Source organism: Balaenoptera borealis (assembly GCF_965194805.1).
Source record: "Balaenoptera borealis genome assembly, chromosome: 2".
NCBI lineage: Eukaryota > Metazoa > Chordata > Mammalia > Artiodactyla > Balaenopteridae > Balaenoptera > Balaenoptera borealis.
In genome coordinates this window covers 117,702,845-117,721,236 of record NC_138867.1, presented here as the reverse complement: position 1 = coordinate 117,721,236, position 18,392 = coordinate 117,702,845, and the positions used below count along the sequence as shown (strand labels likewise).

The 18,392-nt window shown below is 40.6% G+C and overlaps 2 protein-coding genes across 2 annotated transcripts in view; one reads left to right on the top strand and one right to left on the bottom strand.

The window, feature by feature from the left end:
* The window catches only part of CTNNA1 (catenin alpha 1), a 187,870-nt gene that overhangs the window by 50,048 nt on the left and 119,430 nt on the right, over positions 1–18,392 (bottom strand). The gene's annotated exons all lie outside the window — the stretch shown is intronic.
* LRRTM2 (leucine rich repeat transmembrane neuronal 2) lies at positions 6,084–17,391 on the top strand. Its single transcript, XM_082382070.1, has 2 exons — positions 6,084–11,555; positions 11,917–17,391. The coding sequence occupies exons 1-2, from the start codon at positions 11,552–11,554 to the stop codon at positions 13,461–13,463; spliced, it is 1,551 nt and encodes a 516-aa protein (XP_082238196.1). The 5' UTR covers positions 6,084–11,551; the 3' UTR covers positions 13,464–17,391.

Below are 18,392 nucleotides of genomic sequence, written 5' to 3'. Positions count from 1 at the left end.
GTTATACCTGATTTTGAAGAACTCTGAGATACGAAGAATGTCAAAATGTGAAAGATGGCACCTGGCACTAAAACAATGTGAAACAACAAGTTTTAGAACTAAGATGTACCATGATGGATAGGAGTTAATAACATATTTTTATATAGCTCAAATAAGAATGCTTTGTCAGATTACTTCAGTTAACAGTATATATTATAATATATACTGTTAACAGTATATATATACAGTATATATTATATTATACAGGCCAAATAAGTATGCTTTGTAAGATTACTTAAAATTCTAGGCTAAGCTTAACGCAATTGTATTGCACAGAAAAGAACCTATCAGCCACTCTGAGAGAGGTATGTAAATCAGCATTTGTTCAGAGGTCAGGGGGCTGAGTGGACATTTGCATTGGGGAACATTCTAAGCAGAATCAAAATGGATGGTATTTGAAAGAAAAGGGACAAAGGTAGTTATCCCAGGTAGAGGTAGCTAGCCATGTGCTTAGAAATACCTAGTAAGACATCAGCTAGGTTAAACTACGAAATATATTAAAAGTTTTTCCTTACAAAATGCCCAGTCAACAAATGTGGCTCTTTCTGTAAAACATATAGTAATTACAGAAGAGATACAAATGGGCAAAGGAATTTACCCACGGTTCCTCTACCCATGGTCGCCCTCAAGACATTCTGGTATGGATATACCATCAGTACATAAGTCAGCATAGTAGATAAATAGCCGGGAATGGGGAGATGTGGTTACACGCTTTCTGAGTGCCTTTTAATGTACATTTGTTACTCAATCTCTCTCTTATCCCCCATCTGTTAAATGGAGACAATGACACTTGTCCCTCTGCCTCCAACTCTGGGCTATTAGAAGAAAAGAGAAGGAATATTGATGGATACAGGTTATTTAGCAGAAGACAGAAAGGAGACAAAAAAGGACTTAAAATTAAAAGTTGAAATATAACTGACACATTGATATGGTCCCTATCAAATCTGGTCAGGGTCACATCCCTTACCTTTTCCTCCAACTGTACTGTCAATAAAGTTAAGTAATCCACTAATATTAATGGGTTTAAGGGGAAAAAAAAAAGAATCTCAACAAAAACTGAGAAAATATGAGCATTTCTACTTGTAGGAATAAACTGTGATTTATTCATGGCCATCAGTCAGAAGAGAACTTGACAAGTATAATTAGTTACTGACAATCTCAAAGATCAAAATACCAGGATCTAAGGCAAAGGTGGCTAAAACTGAATTTAAAAAAAAAAATCAAACTGACCTCATAATTAATGCTTAAATCAGGAAGGTCTCAGTACATTTCTTAGATACTCAAGCACTCACTTTGAAGCAAACCTAGTAAAATTTGTCATTGTACCTAGCTACATTTTTGGGGGTGTTTCTAATAGATCATTTACTCCAGAAAACATCTGTTATTTGAAATCCAAAGGTTGGGCTCAATAACCTCATGAGAGCCTAATTCCCTGCAACGTCCTCAATTTGGGTAGAAGGATTTATAATACTTAGAAAGTTATATAAAAGCAAATCCTTAAACTTGACTTTTGAGGGAATTACATTCACACAGCAAAATTCACACAACATGAATCTGTTAATTCTTTGTCAAACTACCTTAAAAATCAATTTGTCTTTCTTGTTACTGTAGGAAATAGAGGCTTATGCCTCATTAATCAGTAGGGAGCAGTTCAGAAGCAGTTACTTACTGAAGTTTTCAGGTTATACTAGACAGACCACCTTCTAAATCAAAGCATCCCTTAAAAAAAAGAAAAAAAAAAACAACCAGTCCAAATAGCAAGTTTACGGTTCCAATAATTTAAAATATAATAGGGGTGAGTACACACACTTACAAACGTAATAATGAGCTTGATGAAAGTAGAAGGCTTGCTGATCTATAAAACAAGATCTTACTTCTCTTTGATATTAAGGCTGTTATGATTTTGTATTTCTAGTTTTGGCTAGGCCAAAGTAAATTTGCCCAATGAATCTTTAAAATAAGTGACTCTCGGTTCCCACCTAATTGAGAGACTCTATTCCACTACGCAGAGAGACCACCCAGACTCACTCAATGTTGATATGTATGCCCCTGCTACACAGCGACAAAAGGGCTTTCTAAGAAAAAGATATGGCATGTTTGGGGTTTCAACATAAAGCTTCTCCTCAACTAGTAAATATCAGCTGAATTGAGGAGAGGCAAAGGTTATTAGCTGGGACTGCCTCTAAGCAACACAGTTTTGGCTGAGACAATGAAAGGGCTTTTAAAACCAATCTTTAAGAGAAGCATGAAGAAGCCATTCCACCTTCCTCCTGCGTGGACAGACTTCTATCTATTTAGACAATCTTTACTGAGCACTCTGCCTCCACTGGAGCAGGCAGGATTAGCCATAATCCTTCTCTCAGAGGGTTTCTAATCTGAGATAAAATAATTCAGAGCAACCCCTAATTCAGCAAGACCCTGTATTGTGCCAGGCTTGACAGGAGTTCGGAATGACACAACAGTGGGTCAGAGCAGTAAGTAAAAGTCATACAGGAAATTACATTTAAGTTTGTAATAGATTTTTTTTTTTTAAGTATTAAGAACTAGAATTTCCTGGAGGATTTTACCCATTTTGGTGGTGACCTCTGGAAGAACAAACTTTTTTTTTCCTTCCAACGAACTATCTCCTGCCTCAGAAAGAGTAAGCATTCTCCTAAAACAAATCCACAGCTCTCAACCACCGATACCTTTGCCACAGATGCCACTAGGTCTCAGTTCTGTGTTTGGTACATACGTCCACCAATTCCTTGCCCATACCCTACCACCTCTCCATTCTCTAACTCCATTCCAACTCTTCCCAGCTGGGAAGGGATGAAATATGTCTCTCACATTGCTGGTGGCATCTCAAGGCACATTTTAGTCCCTAGACATGATGTGACAAAGGTTCCTACAAAAGACTACTCAACCTGAAAAAGTAACAGCACAAAATAAACACAATGCTTCCAGGGAAAAACACAAAGTGAAAACTTCCACAATACTTCCAGGGGAAAAAGTGCTCTAATTTGAAGGTTCTACATGGTCTCTTCAGGACTCTTCTGCCAGAGGCTTCCTTCTCTTCTAATTTTGCACACTCTCCCTGCTAGAGCCCAGCCATTGCCATTACTTCACTGACCATGGTCACTCTGCTATCTTCCATGCTATGATCCATCCACACACATTTAAATTCTTCAGACATGCCAAGCTCTCTCTCACCTACCTGGAATACTCTACCTGCCCTTCTTCTAACTCCTACCCACCCTTTAGATGAGATATCACACTTCCTTGTAGAAGTTTCCTGTGGCCACCCTCAACCCTAAGTTCCAGTTAGGTGTCCCTCTGGGCTGCTTCCACAGCACCTCATGCTTCCCCTCACAGCCATTCTCAAATCACACCCTGGGATACCTGTTGACATGAACAAAATGAGAAACCAGTGACTAATTAGAGACGTGTTTAAAAGTCATAGGACTCAGTGTGTCATCTACGTGGCAAGTTATCAGTCTCCTGCTTTCTTATTAGTGAAAATATAAGGCTTTTCAAATAATCTCAAATACTGTCTATCAAATACTTTATTTGTAATCTAGAGTAAGGCTGGAGAGAGTAGCAGAGGAGGGTAAAATCCAATTTAAGGACTATTTATTTATTTATTTTTAAAAATCTGTTGATTTTTAAAAATAAATTTTTTTTTTAATTTATTTTTTGGCTGCATTGGGTCTTCATTGTTGCACGTGGGCTTTCTCTAGTTGCGACGAGAGGGGCTACTCTTTGTTGCGGTGCGCGGGCTTCTCATTGCGGTGGCTTCTCTTGTTGTGGAGCACGGGCTCTAGGCAGCAGGCTCCAGTAGTTGTGGCACACAGGCTTCAGTAGTTGTGGCACATGGGCTCAGTAGTTGTGACTTGTGGGCTCTAGAGCGCAGGCTCAGTAGTTGTGGCGCAGGGGCTTAGTTGCTCCGCGGCACATGGGATCTTCCCGGACCAGGGCTCGAACCTGTGTCCCCTGCATTGGCAGGCGGATTCTTCATCACTGCGCCACCAGGGAAGTCCCCAAAGGATTCCCCCCACCCGCCCCCCGCCAAGAAGGATTTTTAAATGCTCAGTTAACTGGTAAAATCCGGCTAAGATTTGTGATAAACAAGGAAATGTTTTTGGGTTTTGCACTGATTTAAAAAAAATAATAATAACTTTCTGAAGGCTCTGATCCTCTTTTCCCTGCTAAAGATAACGGGTTAACAGGGAATCTCTGTTTACTAAAGATACTACAAATTTCATGTTCACCAAATGGTACTGGATCTTTAGCATAATATGGCAAGTGTGTGTTTTAATACTAAGAAAGATTCTCATCAGTTTTGCCATTCATTAAAATTAACTATATACAGCAAAGACCATAAAACCTTTAAAAAACAAATGACTAATTGGAAGAAATCTGTGTAAAATACTTCACAAACAAAATTAATTTCTTTAATAAGCAAAAAAGCCTTACAAAGCCTTAGGAAAGATTTGTAATTGGAAATGACCAATTTTAGGAGTGGGAAGTGGGAATGAGCAAATGAAATACACAGTCTACAGAAAAGAACAAAAATAACAGTATACCTACATCCAAAATGATGCTAAATCTCACTCACAACACATCAAAGAGAACATTTTTCACCCATCAGATTCACAGATTTTTTTTTTTTTTTTTTTTTTTTTTATGGCTGTGTTGGGTCTTCGTTTCTGTGTGAGGGCTTTCTCTAGTTGCGGCGAGCGGGGGCCACTCTTCATCGCGGTGCGCGGGCCTCTCACTGTCGCGGCCTCTCGCTGCGGAGCACAGGCTCCAATCGCGCAGGCTCAGCAATTGTGGCTCACGGGCCCAGTTGCTCCGCGGCACGTGGGATCCTCCCAGACCAGGGCTCGAACCCGTGTCCCCTGCATTGGCAGGCAGATTCTCAACCACTGTGCCACCAGGGAAGCCCCACAGATATTTTTAAAGTTTGCTAGCTTCTAATATGGTGTTAAGGTGGGGGGAGGAGGTTAGTGCATACTTACTGACTACTGGGGGAAGTATAAAATGGTTTAAAATTCTTTGGAAGGCAATGTAGCAATGTCTATCAATTTTAAATATAACAACTCCTATAACCCAGCAATTTACTGTTAGGAACTTACCTTTTATATAAACTTGCCTAAGGATGCAAAGATATTAAAAGAATATTCATTTTACACTGTCTGCAAAAGCCAAAAGCCTCAAAAGAAACTACATGTCCATAAATTACAGCATAGCCATGCAAGGGTAAAGCTGTGAAGCCATTAGGTACATATGCATACTCACAAACACACACAGGAAAAAAACTATGAAGCCATTGAACAGACAGACCCCCACCCCACTACCCACCCACATGCAAAAAACAGTGGAACAGAATCAGCTCCCATGGGAGCTCAAGCCTTGGCAAGCCCCTTTCCAGGAACACGGGATCAATACCTCAACAGTAGCTCTAATACTGATAGGCTGCTATAAGCCATTCCTAATAAGAAGTGATCTTGTTCTTTTTGGGCTGAATTTTTGTTATTGATTTTCTCTGCATTGATGATATCACATGTTCAAATATTTTGCTTGCCTTAAGCACATGTTGCCATCCCTCTATCCCAGAGCACACTAAGAGGGTTCTAAAGTAATGACATTTCCAAGCTTCAGCAACCAAGATTGCTAGCATCTAGCCAATATACATGCAAATTCATCCTTTTAAATCTAGCCAATTGGGTCAAAGAGACCACTAAAATTAAGAGATTCTTCAAGTAAATATAATTGGGTATCTTAACTCTTAATCCTATCCTATGCAAATGGCTTTCTATAGCCTGTGGCCATATATGTAGGCAGGAGGAAACATAGAAACTCTCTCTAAATCGAGAGTTACTCAAATGTAGAAAGGGAGAAACAGGAAGAACAAATCAAAACTTGGCTGTAGGGACTTCCCTGGTGGCGCAGTGGTTAAGAATCTGCCTGCCAATGCTGGGGACATGGGTTCAAGCCCTGGTCCGGGAAGATCCCACATGCCACAGAGCAACTAAGCCCGTGAGCCACAACTACTGAGCCTGCACGCTACAACTACTGAGCCTGCACACCACAACTACTGAAGCCCACGCACCTAGAGCCTGTGCTCTGCAACAAGAGAAGCCACTGCAAGGAGAAGCCCACACACCACAACAAAGAGTAGCCCCTGCTCGCCACAATTAGAGAAAGCCTGTGCGCAGCAATGAAGACCCAACACAGCCAAAAATAAATTTTAAAAACTTAAATCTTTAAAAACAAAATGAAAAAAAGCAAACTCGGCTCTACTTCAGAATAAAAAATGAAGCCTGCCATGCACAGAGGATGGGGGAAACATGAACACGATGAAGCCACTGGCAAGCAAGAATAAGAAAAGGGCTTGGCAATATAAATTTCAGTCTACGCATTTATCAAGACCTCAGGATAGTTCTGTTTGGTTTGGGTTGGTTTGATATCTACAATAGGTGAAATAAAAGATCTTTGTGGTCTAAATGTACCTCTGCCCAAACTTCTATGGAAAATCTTCCCTTACCTAAGGTGCATCACCCCAAGATTTACTGCTGAATTTTCTAGCCCTGGGCACAGAACACAATGCTAGCACAACAGAATTAGGCTGTGACATGATCCTAGTTCTGCCACCCCACCAATACCAACAATTGCCAAAAAGCACATGCCTCCAAAACCAAACTTTGTAAGTAACAGCATCAAAAGGGACACAGCTCATCATCATTGGTGTAACCATCACTCCTTCCTACTGCTTTCTCGGTCATGTTTAATAAAGATAACAAAAGAACTTAAAAATCACAATTAATGGAGGGCAAGGACGAGGTCAAAAATAGGGATTCTGTAGGCTTAACGTGGACAGTCTACTTCTTAAAGGGTTTTTGAAAGGAAAGATCCCAGCAACAGAGATACTTATTTACACTCAACAGTGGTCCCCTGTGATTTCTCCAAAACTCTAACAGCCTAGAATTTTAAATGTTCTCAGATCCTCTGGCTCTACCTGGGATAATCAACTACTCTTTAGCCCATCTCTAACATGACAGATTGGTAAGTCCATCAATCCTTACATATTCTATCTGCCTCTGTCAGATAAGTTCTGGTTCTTGGGAAGATAACAAACGGTTTAGTGCCAAACCCCAGTAGTTTTTAAAGAGCAAATCAAAAATTTAAAAGAATAGTCAGACTTCCCTGGTGGCGCAGTGGTTAAGAATCCGCCTGCCAATGCAGGGGACACGGGTTCAAGCCCTGGTCCGGGAAGATCCCACATGCCGCAGAGCAACTAAGCCCGTGTGCCACAACTACTGAGTCCACACGCCACAACTACTGAAGCCCACGCGCCTAGAGCCTGTGCTCCGCAACAAGAGAAGCCACCGCAAGGAGAAGCCCGCGCACTGCAACGAAGAATAGCTCCCGCTCGCCACAACTAGAGAAAGCCCGCACACAGCAATGGAGACACAACACAGCAAATAAATAAATAAATAAATAAATAGTTTAAAAGAACAGTCAATCTTTGTCTCCAAATACACACGTTTGAAAGTAGTGAACAACTCTAGGATTTATCAGAATCTTCTCCCATCCTCTTTCTTTCCCGCCTCCAAAAACAGGCTAGTAAAACCCACTCACTCTAATACAGGTATTGATACAATATAGGCCCAAGTATGTGGCTGCCAACTAAGAACCCTAAAAGGTTCTTAGGAGGGGATATACTCAGACCCACAAATCTTGGATCTCCACCCTAAAAATGTCTATCGCCTTTTGATGATCGTAAGGAGATCTCCAAGGAACGATGACCAAGACTGGAAGCAAAAAGGTTTAGTTTAACATACTTCTCCAGAGCACCTCTGTGCTTCCCCACCACACCTCTGGGTGCTGGGGTATTAAAATTTTTGGAGTCGGGCATGATTAGTTAAGAAACATTTGACTCTTTAGCATAAAGCAAAATCCAGCTCCCTCTCTACCACAAATTAGAAGATTTCATGTATATACCCATACATCTGCTTCTCCAAGTGGGGAAATACTTGTCCCTAATTAGCAATATATATTCAAAGCAAACTATCAAGTAGAGTAATGCAGGTAACTACAACACCTAAGCCCTGCCACATGACTCATTTAATTTGCTTCAAACCATTTACAGAGAGGACAGGCGGGCTAGATTTTACTTGTCCTTTGCCTTGTCACGAACAACTAAAACAGTGAACACTGAAACAGATGATATGGAGAGTACCTTCCAGAGTTTGTACTGCCACTTTAAGTCAAAGGCATATGTACGCAGAATAAAGCTGTTGTGAAATGAAACCAAGAAAAAGTTTAATTCAGAAAGAACATGGGTTTCTTTTTAGTCCTTTTAGCTAAAGAAAGATAAAGATCAAAAAACGATAAAAAAATTCCATCAACAGGAACTATGGTACTTCAACCAATTTTAAGACAAACACCACATCTTCTCTGATTCCACAGTCTAAACCTTTTGAACCCAAAGAAAGGGCAAGTGGGCAAGATGGCTGGTGACCTAGACGGACTGTGCTCTCTGGGTACTGTGATACGGCAGGCATTACTGCCCACTTCTCCAGATGCATCAAAAAATAATTACTCTTGATTGCACTGGTGCTTTTCTGCGCAATTTTCCTTGCCCACAAATCTGTTACAGCAGTATTGGGATAATGTAATTTAAGGGTTTTCCATTTGTTGGTATATAAGAAGTAGGCTAAGCAGACTACAGAGCAGAAAGGAACCAAGAGTTTAAGGGGAAGGAAATGCTCTTCCCTCTAAATTTTCACATACAACTCATTCCTAATCATGGTTGCTCTAATCCAATTGGTTCTAATGCTTTTCTCCACATGGAACTAAAGTTGTTACTTCAGGGGAGAATTTAATCCAGCTCCTTCCTGCCTTGCAAAGGTTTTTTTTTAATCAGAGAGTGGCTGACTTCAATAAGAGCATTTACAGTATCCCAAGGGCTTCTTTTCCTTATAAAAAAAAAAAAAAAATTTAACACCCTTGTCAGACTCCCCTCGTTGGAAGTTTTGGGAGCAAGTTCCTACAGAACGGTCACTCTGAAACCTATGGTCACAGACCCTGTAAGAATTTGATTAAACCTTATCCACAAAAAAATGCACAAGCAACAAAATTCTATAAGCCAACTATGGACCCAGGTTAAGAACTTCTAGCCTATAAGAGAGAAAGACTATGGAAAGGATCAAGGTCAGTTGGGGGAGTGGCATCCTTTTAGTCTAAAACAGGACCTCTCCTTCCCTTCCTTAACCAGCAAGCAGGAATACAGTAGGAGTACTAGCTCCTGAGAAAAAGGGATTCCACTCATGGCTAACTTTGGCTTGGGCACGCTATCTTAGAACTGCACTGCCCACAGAGTCTTTCCTTCAGTCTTCTCCTTTCACAGGTATCAGACATGCCCCATGGTTGTTAAGACTCTACCAGACCTAAGTGTATTCCTGCTGTCTTCTCTCTCCCTTTACACATCCCAGGCATTTTCCTCAATAAAATTCTTATACTTCTAATCCTACCTTGGGGTCTGCTTCTAGCAGGAGCCAAACTACACACCTGCAGCTGCTGCTGTCTCCACAGAGCCCTGAGGAAGGCACCCTGGAGTCTTCCAGTCCTCACTCTAGCACCACACTCCAACACAGAAACTATACCCCTTGAGACAATAACTTCTTACACATGCCCAGTGTGATAAAGCCCCTGGAAGCCAACAGACTGATGATGTTCTGGTTTCACAGACACAATGGGTAGTTTTCAGATTTCTGCCTTCAGGTCTGAGACAAGACCTACTAAGGATAAGTACCAATGATATGGGAGAAATGGCCTGGAAAGGCAAATCAATAATGTCAGATGTATAAAAGGCCTTACCTTTGTCAGGCCTGAAAATATGACCCTGACTCACAGTAGAAATATCTTTTACATTTATACAGTAGTAAACATGGAGCTGTACAGTCATAACCAAATTCTGAAAAGTGATACTATTCGACAGGGAGAAGATGGTGTTAGGTCAAGTAAAAACAGCCAAAGCAAAAATCCTAATACAGGGTATGAGTGACCTTTTGTATTCCCTAGAGAGATTTCAACAACAGTTAGTATGAGACTCAAAGTCAGTTCTTAAGTGTGCCAGTAGGCACTATTGAGTGTGCAAATGCTCTATTGTTTGAGGGTCACAATGCCCCAATGCCAGATCAGTAGAGGCTTTTAGCCGAAGAAGTAGGTGAAATTCTGAGGTAAATACAAGGGACCATGTCAGAATCCAGCCATGCTATACCACTTGTCCTAAATCATTTCTGTTCCACTGTTAACACTTAGGGCATGCAATATTAAATGACTGTATCAACCTACCCTTTTCTCCTACTAAGACATCCAAAGATCAAATCAGCATTATTTTTCAATTAGCACTGTGATAAAACACTATTATATAAAATAAGACAGAGGAGAATCTTTTTAATTAGCTTTCTCCTGAAATTCTCAAAGAGCAAAATAACCAAATGCTTTGTTTTCCAACCTTTTTTTTTTGCCCTTTATTCTTGGTTTATGATGTTAAACTCTTAATGACAAAGAAGCAAAGCCCACTTAGCTAGTTTACCAACACATTTGAAGCAAATCATAGTCATACTTCTATTTTAACCAATCATGACAGCAAGGTGATTGAGTAGCTTTCCAAACTACCAGAGCAGCAGGCACTTGCAGAGGCTGCTGTTAAATCAGCACTTCATAAATCGTGCAGGCTCCTGCCCATTTAGATGATCTCTCTGTGCAGAATCGGCAGTCTAACATTGGCTCTCCCAAGCATTAAAAAATCATCACTCTGCTAACCCAACTCACTGTTCAGACGGGTCTTCTTGAATGCAGCCTTTATTACAACCTCACTGCTGCTTCCTACACTGAAGGAATACCATGTTTTTAAGTCAGGAGTTCTTCTTTCTCGCTTCATTATAATCAGGGGTCTTACAACGACCCCGATACTGTTACAAAGCACACTGCTTTATAACAGTAAAGCTTCTGGAAAACCCAAACAAAAGACACGTCACCCGGTGACGTCAGCCTATATACAGTTCTGTGTGGTCGCAGCACATAAGCAAATCCATTCTTGTGCCGTTTCTCGGAAAAGCTTTTCAGTAAATGCACTCATGCTGCTCCAGGAGCTCTTCTCTGCAACAAGCCGCCCATCTGCCATCAACAAGTTAAGACCGAGAGAACTAATGGCTGCAAAAAGGAGAGGCTGAAGCTTTGATTAACCAGCTGAGCAGTTAGAGGAGGACGAAATTAATAACTTATATTCAAAACTGATTTAGGGGATCAGAGTGGTTACAGAAAATGAAACCAATGCTTTCGAGAGGAATATCCTAAGGAAAAAACAACTCACCCTGGTGGATTCAATTTTACTCGGAAAGCCTGGGACACAGAAAACAGGAAACTGGTCAAAGGCTCCCGCATGTTAGAGCCTTTTACAGACTCACTGCGTTGAGTCTGACAACCGAGACTGAATGCAGCCTCCAATGTGCTCAGAAGAATGGGTAAGTCCATGTATTTATGTGCCTTGTACAGTCAGCAAGGAATCAACGCTTTTAAAATAATAAGCCACTGAATTCACATTTTTATGAGGGAGATCACTGTCACATTTTTGGATTTTGAGGTTTAGGTAAAAACATATATTGCTGATGACAGGATGTGTTTTATCTTCTTTCTTAATGGTTTAAGTTTTGTTCTAGTCATACTAACAAGGTTAGTGTTTCTGCAGCAAATGAAAAATAAGCTATATGTAGTGAAATCTTTTGCCATAATGTTATGTTGTTGTTGTTGTTGTTGTTTTAACAGCCCATTCGCTCTGCTGAAAAATATCCTATCTTCTTGTCTTCCTTAAATTATATTCTGCAGGCTTACATTTCAAGTGGCCATTAGGGGCCCCTATGCTGGCAGCAATATATGCAATGAGTATGGTTTTAAAAATGCTGCCTGCCCTGGGTATGGCATGTCCACCCAAATGCCGCTGTGAGAAGCTGCTCTTCTACTGCGACTCTCAGGGCTTCCACTCTGTGCCAAACACCACAGACAAGGGCTCTCTGGGCCTGTCCCTGAGGCACAATCACATCACAGAGCTCGAAAGGGATCAATTTGCCAGCTTCAGTCAACTTACCTGGCTCCACTTAGACCATAATCAAATATCAACAGTAAAAGAAGATGCTTTTCAAGGACTATATAAACTTAAGGAATTAATCTTAAGTTCCAACAAAATATTTTATTTACCAAACACAACTTTTACCCAACTGATTAACCTGCAAAATTTGGACCTGTCTTTTAATCAGCTGTCATCTCTGCACCCAGAGCTCTTCTATGGCCTCCGGAAGCTACAGACCTTGCATTTACGGTCCAACTCCCTGCGGACTATCCCAGTACGCCTGTTCTGGGACTGTCGTAGTCTGGAGTTTCTGGATTTGAGCACAAACCGTTTGCGAAGTTTGGCTCGCAATGGATTTGCAGGATTAATCAAACTGAGAGAGCTTCACCTAGAGCACAACCAGCTGACGAAGATTAATTTTGCTCATTTCCTACGGCTAAGCAGTCTGCACACGCTCTTCTTACAATGGAACAAAATTAGCAACTTGACATGTGGGATGGAGTGGACCTGGGGCACTTTAGAAAAGCTAGACCTGACTGGAAATGAAATAAAAGCCATCGACCTGACAGTGTTTGAAACGATGCCTAATCTTAAAATACTCCTCATGGATAACAACAAGTTAAACAGCCTTGATTCCAAGATCTTAAACTCCCTGAGATCCCTCACAACCGTTGGCCTCTCTGGCAATCTGTGGGAATGCAGCCCTCGAATATGTGCTTTGGCCTCCTGGCTGGGCAGTTTCCAAGGTCGGTGGGAGCATTCCATCCTATGCCACAGCCCCGACCACACCCAAGGAGAGGATATACTAGATGCAGTCCACGGATTTCAGCTCTGCTGGAATTTATCAACCACTGTCACCGCCATGGCTACAACTTATAAAGATCCAACCACTGAATATACAAAAAGAATAAGCTCATCAAGTTACCATGTGGGAGACAAAGAAATCCCAACTACTGCGGGCATAGCACTTACTACTGAGGAACACTTTCCCGAACCAGACAATGCCATCTTCACTCAGCGGGTAATTACAGGAACAATGGCTTTATTGTTTTCTTTCTTTTTTATTATTTTTATAGTGTTCATCTCCAGGAAGTGCTGCCCTCCCACTTTAAGAAGAATTAGGCAGTGCTCAATGATTCAGAACCACAGGCAGCTCCGATCCCAAACACGACTCCATATGTCAAACATGTCAGACCAAGGACCATATAATGAATATGAACCCACCCATGAAGGACCCTTCATCATCATTAATGGTTATGGACAGTGCAAGTGTCAGCAGCTGCCATACAAAGAATGTGAAGTATAATATCTACCCATCATCAAAAATCACATCAGATAAGTAACCTATTTTACATAGTAGGGGCTAAATACATATCTAATTTTTACCAATGGTGACATTAAGGCTAATTTTTCCAAACCAAGTGGAGACTTAGGTTTCTGACGTGTTGAAGTATTTTTAATTTTTTTTTAATGAAATCATATTTTAAGTGTTAAATGAAGCGATGCTCACATTAATGTGCACTCTTGTTGGAAAGTCTAAAAATGCTTACTTCAAAATAAGACATCTCATGTATGTAATTATACACTATCGTGGGTAAACATTTACACTAAGGTCTCCATATGCTATTTTTTTCTACTGAAAACAGTTTGGAAAGAAGCTACCGAGCAGAAAGAGATATGGATCAATACTTGTTTGCTCATTGCTCTCTACCCCAAGTACCACAACTGGCTTGCTGCTTAAAAGGAGACTTAGCAAAGTTCTCTTGTATGATAATTTGGTATTTACTCAAACCTACTATTTACTGCCAGCGTGGGGAGTAGAATTTCACATATGCTGAAGACTGGTCAATATTAAACACTCTTCTTCTAGAGTTTTTGCCTGGGTTAATAGATATTATCAAAGTCCATATCATGAAATCAGAACCCTTTATGTAATTCTAATAAGCTGAGGGACTCTTTAATATATTTAAACAATGAATCCAAGTGATTGTGAAAAGGTCTCATTACAATGAAATCAATACTAAATAATTACACTGACTTCATTTCGTATCTCTAGTTTGACTTATAATGAACACGTTGATTTTTGTGGCATTTAGATACTTACTTTAAACTAATGTTAAATTATCACTTTACTAATTAGTTTACTAAATCCTATATATACATTTATATGTGAAAAAAGATTTAGAAATTATTTTGGAGAGAAAAGAGATAAACTGAGTCAATTTAGCAATCCTATGACCAGCTGCTCACTCTAGTTTGAAAGCACATACACAAATACACTCTCTCTCCCAGTCTCTTTCTCCCCCTGTCCTCCACCCCCCACCTCCATCTCTCCCTCAATTGCCATGATCAAAGATGCCTTGGCAAAGGGGTTTAAACCTCTTTCTTCTGCCTCTTCCTCATCTTCAAGCCTCAAAGAGCCAAATTAAAAATAACTGGTTAGCAACAGGCATAATACTGATTCTTGTTAGCACATATTTTAAAGGAACCTTGAAAAAAATCACTTTATAAATATTATATGCTAAATTTTGACCTTTTAATGGATACCGATTCTTACTGTAAGAGCAGGTCCTTCTAAGTGAAGGGAACAACACGTATCTGAGGCAAACCTGCTCATGGCAGAACACAATATATGCCTATGCAGCCACACAGTGGTAACTCGAAGGAGGTGAGGGGATGAAAGAGAAAGGCAGCATTTTGAAATATGACTCTTGCTGAAACAGGTTAGCAAAGTTAAAAGGCAGCCAAGCAAATGGGCAACTATACCTGATCTGCATCAAACAGGGCAAGGCCCGGGGACCTGCAGCTGGAAAGGGGAGGGGGGGAGGTTCTCTGGTATTAATATAAATGTTCAGTAATTAAAAAATGATAACGATGACACACTTTTCGTGTAGAAAAGAGCCACAAGTACTTTGTTTCTTCCATTATGATTTCTATGGAGAAACTATGACATATTTAGGATTTAGATGCAAGTTACCAATTGACACAGAATTTTTCCATAAATGAGGTTCCATGTATGTAGTAGCAAAAACCATGAAATTAGACTACTGACTTGATTTTAGAAGAATGCGCATTTTTACAACTGGCATTTGCTGATGAGAAAAAAGGCATAAATCCTTAGAGAAAACCACTACCATAAAAAAAGTTATCTTTTACTTAAAATGATATCCTTCATTCAAGGCATATTTCTTCCCAGGATTGAATTGAAACATGTTAAGATTACAGTTTAATCCGTGAGATTTAATACTAAGAGAGGGATGTCTACCTACATTTCAAAGAAAATGTGTCTCAGTAAAAAGCAGACAAGATCACAAATTATGGTAAGAATGTGCTCTCTGCAATTTTTAAGGTGGGTAGATTAGTTTGGCAAAGTCTCAGCCCATCTCAGCTGATCCTGAGCAGTGAGCATTTCACCTCTTGTTAAACCACACACTAGGCCTGCCTGGGCAAGGACAGAAGCTGATTTTACGGCATAGAGCACGTCTCACAGCTTCCTTACAGAAGGGCTGGATCAGAAGGCCCATTACAAATGAGAGCTCCACAAGCTAAAATTTACCAACCCATTTATCAGGGTAACCATGGCCATTTGTCAGAGAACAATTTTATCACAATACAACTGTGTCCTAGACACACAAGATTCCACTAGCCCTGGAGGATAGCAGACAAGTAGTTTCCATCATTTCAACCACAACCCAAAATTCATTGAAACTGTGAGCAGAAGGGTGAGAAATAGCGGCTGGGAGTCCCCACATTAATCCTAAAGATTACAGTTAGTGAAATGGACCGTCAATTGGCAAAATCCTTAATGTATGTAGGAAAGAAAATTGGAAAAGCAAGCCATTTAGTAATTCAGGGGAACAGCATAGCCAAGGCCACCAAGGCATACTTTTCAGTTGAAAATTAACAGATTTTTTTGGCCCTTCATTTTTTGGGCAATGCTCTCTGAGAAAAGTGAATAACGGTGCCAAACAGCATTTTCCTTTTCCATTTAAAGCGCAAACTTCCCTTTTCAATTGCCTATAGAAGGCAGAATTTCTTTTAATTCTGGTCTGTTTGTGTTTTGGTATCAGCACAGGTTTGAAGATGAGGCTGTTAGTCACATGTGCTCTCTTTACCAACCGGCTCAGGTGGAAGAGCATCACAGCTACACTGCAGACCCTGGTACTATCATCTTAGGCCTTTTGTTTTTTGCTGTCGTTTTATCCTCTTCAACGCCCCCTCTCCCTTTCTTCACTTTCAAGATTAGAGGAAAATAACCACTTAAAAAACAGAAAAATAATTAAATCTCTCTGGAAAAAGCAAGCTAACAAAGGCTGTGATACTGTACCCACCTAGTAACCAAGAGCTAGTTTGGAATCATTTATATTCATTTCTGTAGCTTGCCAGGGATTTCAATCACCTTTCTGAAATGAGAGTGAGCTGATAAATTTGCAAATCCATACACAACTCAGAGAATACCCACTGCCAACATCAAATAGCAAAGATACTAATTTTTCAAGCCAAAAATCTGCACTAACACATGTAATTTCTTAATGTGCCTAAGTTAATTTCTGTACCAATTCATTGAATGGAATTGATTGAACTTTCCCACTCCACTAATTATTAAAATCCATCTGCTTATTCTAATGCTAGTCACCAAGAGCTAGACTCTTTCCAATAAAAATGAACCCTATGTAGCACTAGGTCTTAATCCTAAAATTCAAAACAGGCATATTTTCTTAAGGCATACTTCCTACGCAACTATGAGGGGGGAGCTATAAATGTCCCGTTCTCTCCGAAGTGTGGATATCAGTATGAAATTTTGAAATATTATTTTTAGAAGATGACTTACATGATCATTTTCCTAATAAAGCAATACAGTGACAGACTGGTCTCAAAAATCTGTTTTGGGACATGCTTTTCATATCTTATTGGTTAAACTGCTTCAACCAGAAAAAGACAGAAGATAAAAGTGATAAGGCCATCCACAGATAATTAAATATTTCTGTTCCTAACCTAGGGCAAACTCGTAGTACTTAAATAATTTAAGGCGAAAAACGAATAGTAAATGACTGTTTAAGCTTTCATACTGCTATTGCAGACATTTGGAAATGTCTGCTACTCCTTCAATTAATCTATTCTTCCTTGGTAATTTTTAAAAAGCCTGATCTATGGAATGTTTGATGAACATTCCTATCAACACTGAAACTGGAAACTGAAAGTACAGTCCAAACCTATTGTGTTCAATCACCCTAAGCCATCTGGGTGGGTGGGGTGGGGGTGGGAGGTGGTCAAGTGGGTTGGGAGGGTGGGAAGAAAATACGATTATACTGGGGCGGGGGGGTAACCAAGTGCAGTGTACAGGGAAGTTTTGTTATTAAAATTGTGTATACTGTAAACAGCCAATGTCTTTCTTTTTTTTCCAAAGCTTTTCCTTGGTAACCTATCAATTTTGACATGTGAAACTTGAAAACTCATTTATGACAGATATAGAAACCTTAAATGAACAGTTGTTTTGTACCATGTTCTCTATAATGCCAAATGTGCCAGTTGGAAAAAGGGCAGCTAATCATCACCTGTCTTCATTCGGAGACAGGCAAAACTAGGCTAGGAAGTAAGGCGGGGAGAGGAGGGCTGCCTAAAAAGCCACCATGCCAGTAAACAGCAGTCATGCAGTAAGAAGCTGCTCTGTCACAAGCCTTAGCAAGTGGGCAAACAGCTGTCTGTGGGGCTCACAGGGCCTAAGGCTGGCCGCCATCCCCCACCCTCCCCTGTGTTCCGCCACAGCCTGGGGAACTTCAAAAAGGTACTCAATTGCCTATACCCAGCAAACAGTAACTTGGCGTCTACCTCAGGGATCTATTGGGGTAGATCCTAGCAGTACCTTGCACACCACTCCTGGGATGGAGGTCCACAGGTGCTGACCATGCTGGGGTCTCTAGGATCCCTACATGACCCACTCTATCCCAGACACCAGCTCAGTAAGTACGGATAGGGGAAAGGGAGGGAAGATTTTTAACTAGTCTCCCTTGTTTGGCATAAACATCCTCAGGACAGGATGCTTTGCTCAGGACAGGATGCTTTGCCTCGGCAGCACTGGGGGCAGAAACTGCCCTGGCCTTGAGAATTGACTGCCACAGGTCGCTGTACTTGCCAGGATGACCTTACTACTTTTCCAGGCCAGGAGCAGTACAACAGGACCAGACAGGTAGGAATAAACACCTAGGGATGAGAGGATCAGAGAGGCTAAGGGAAT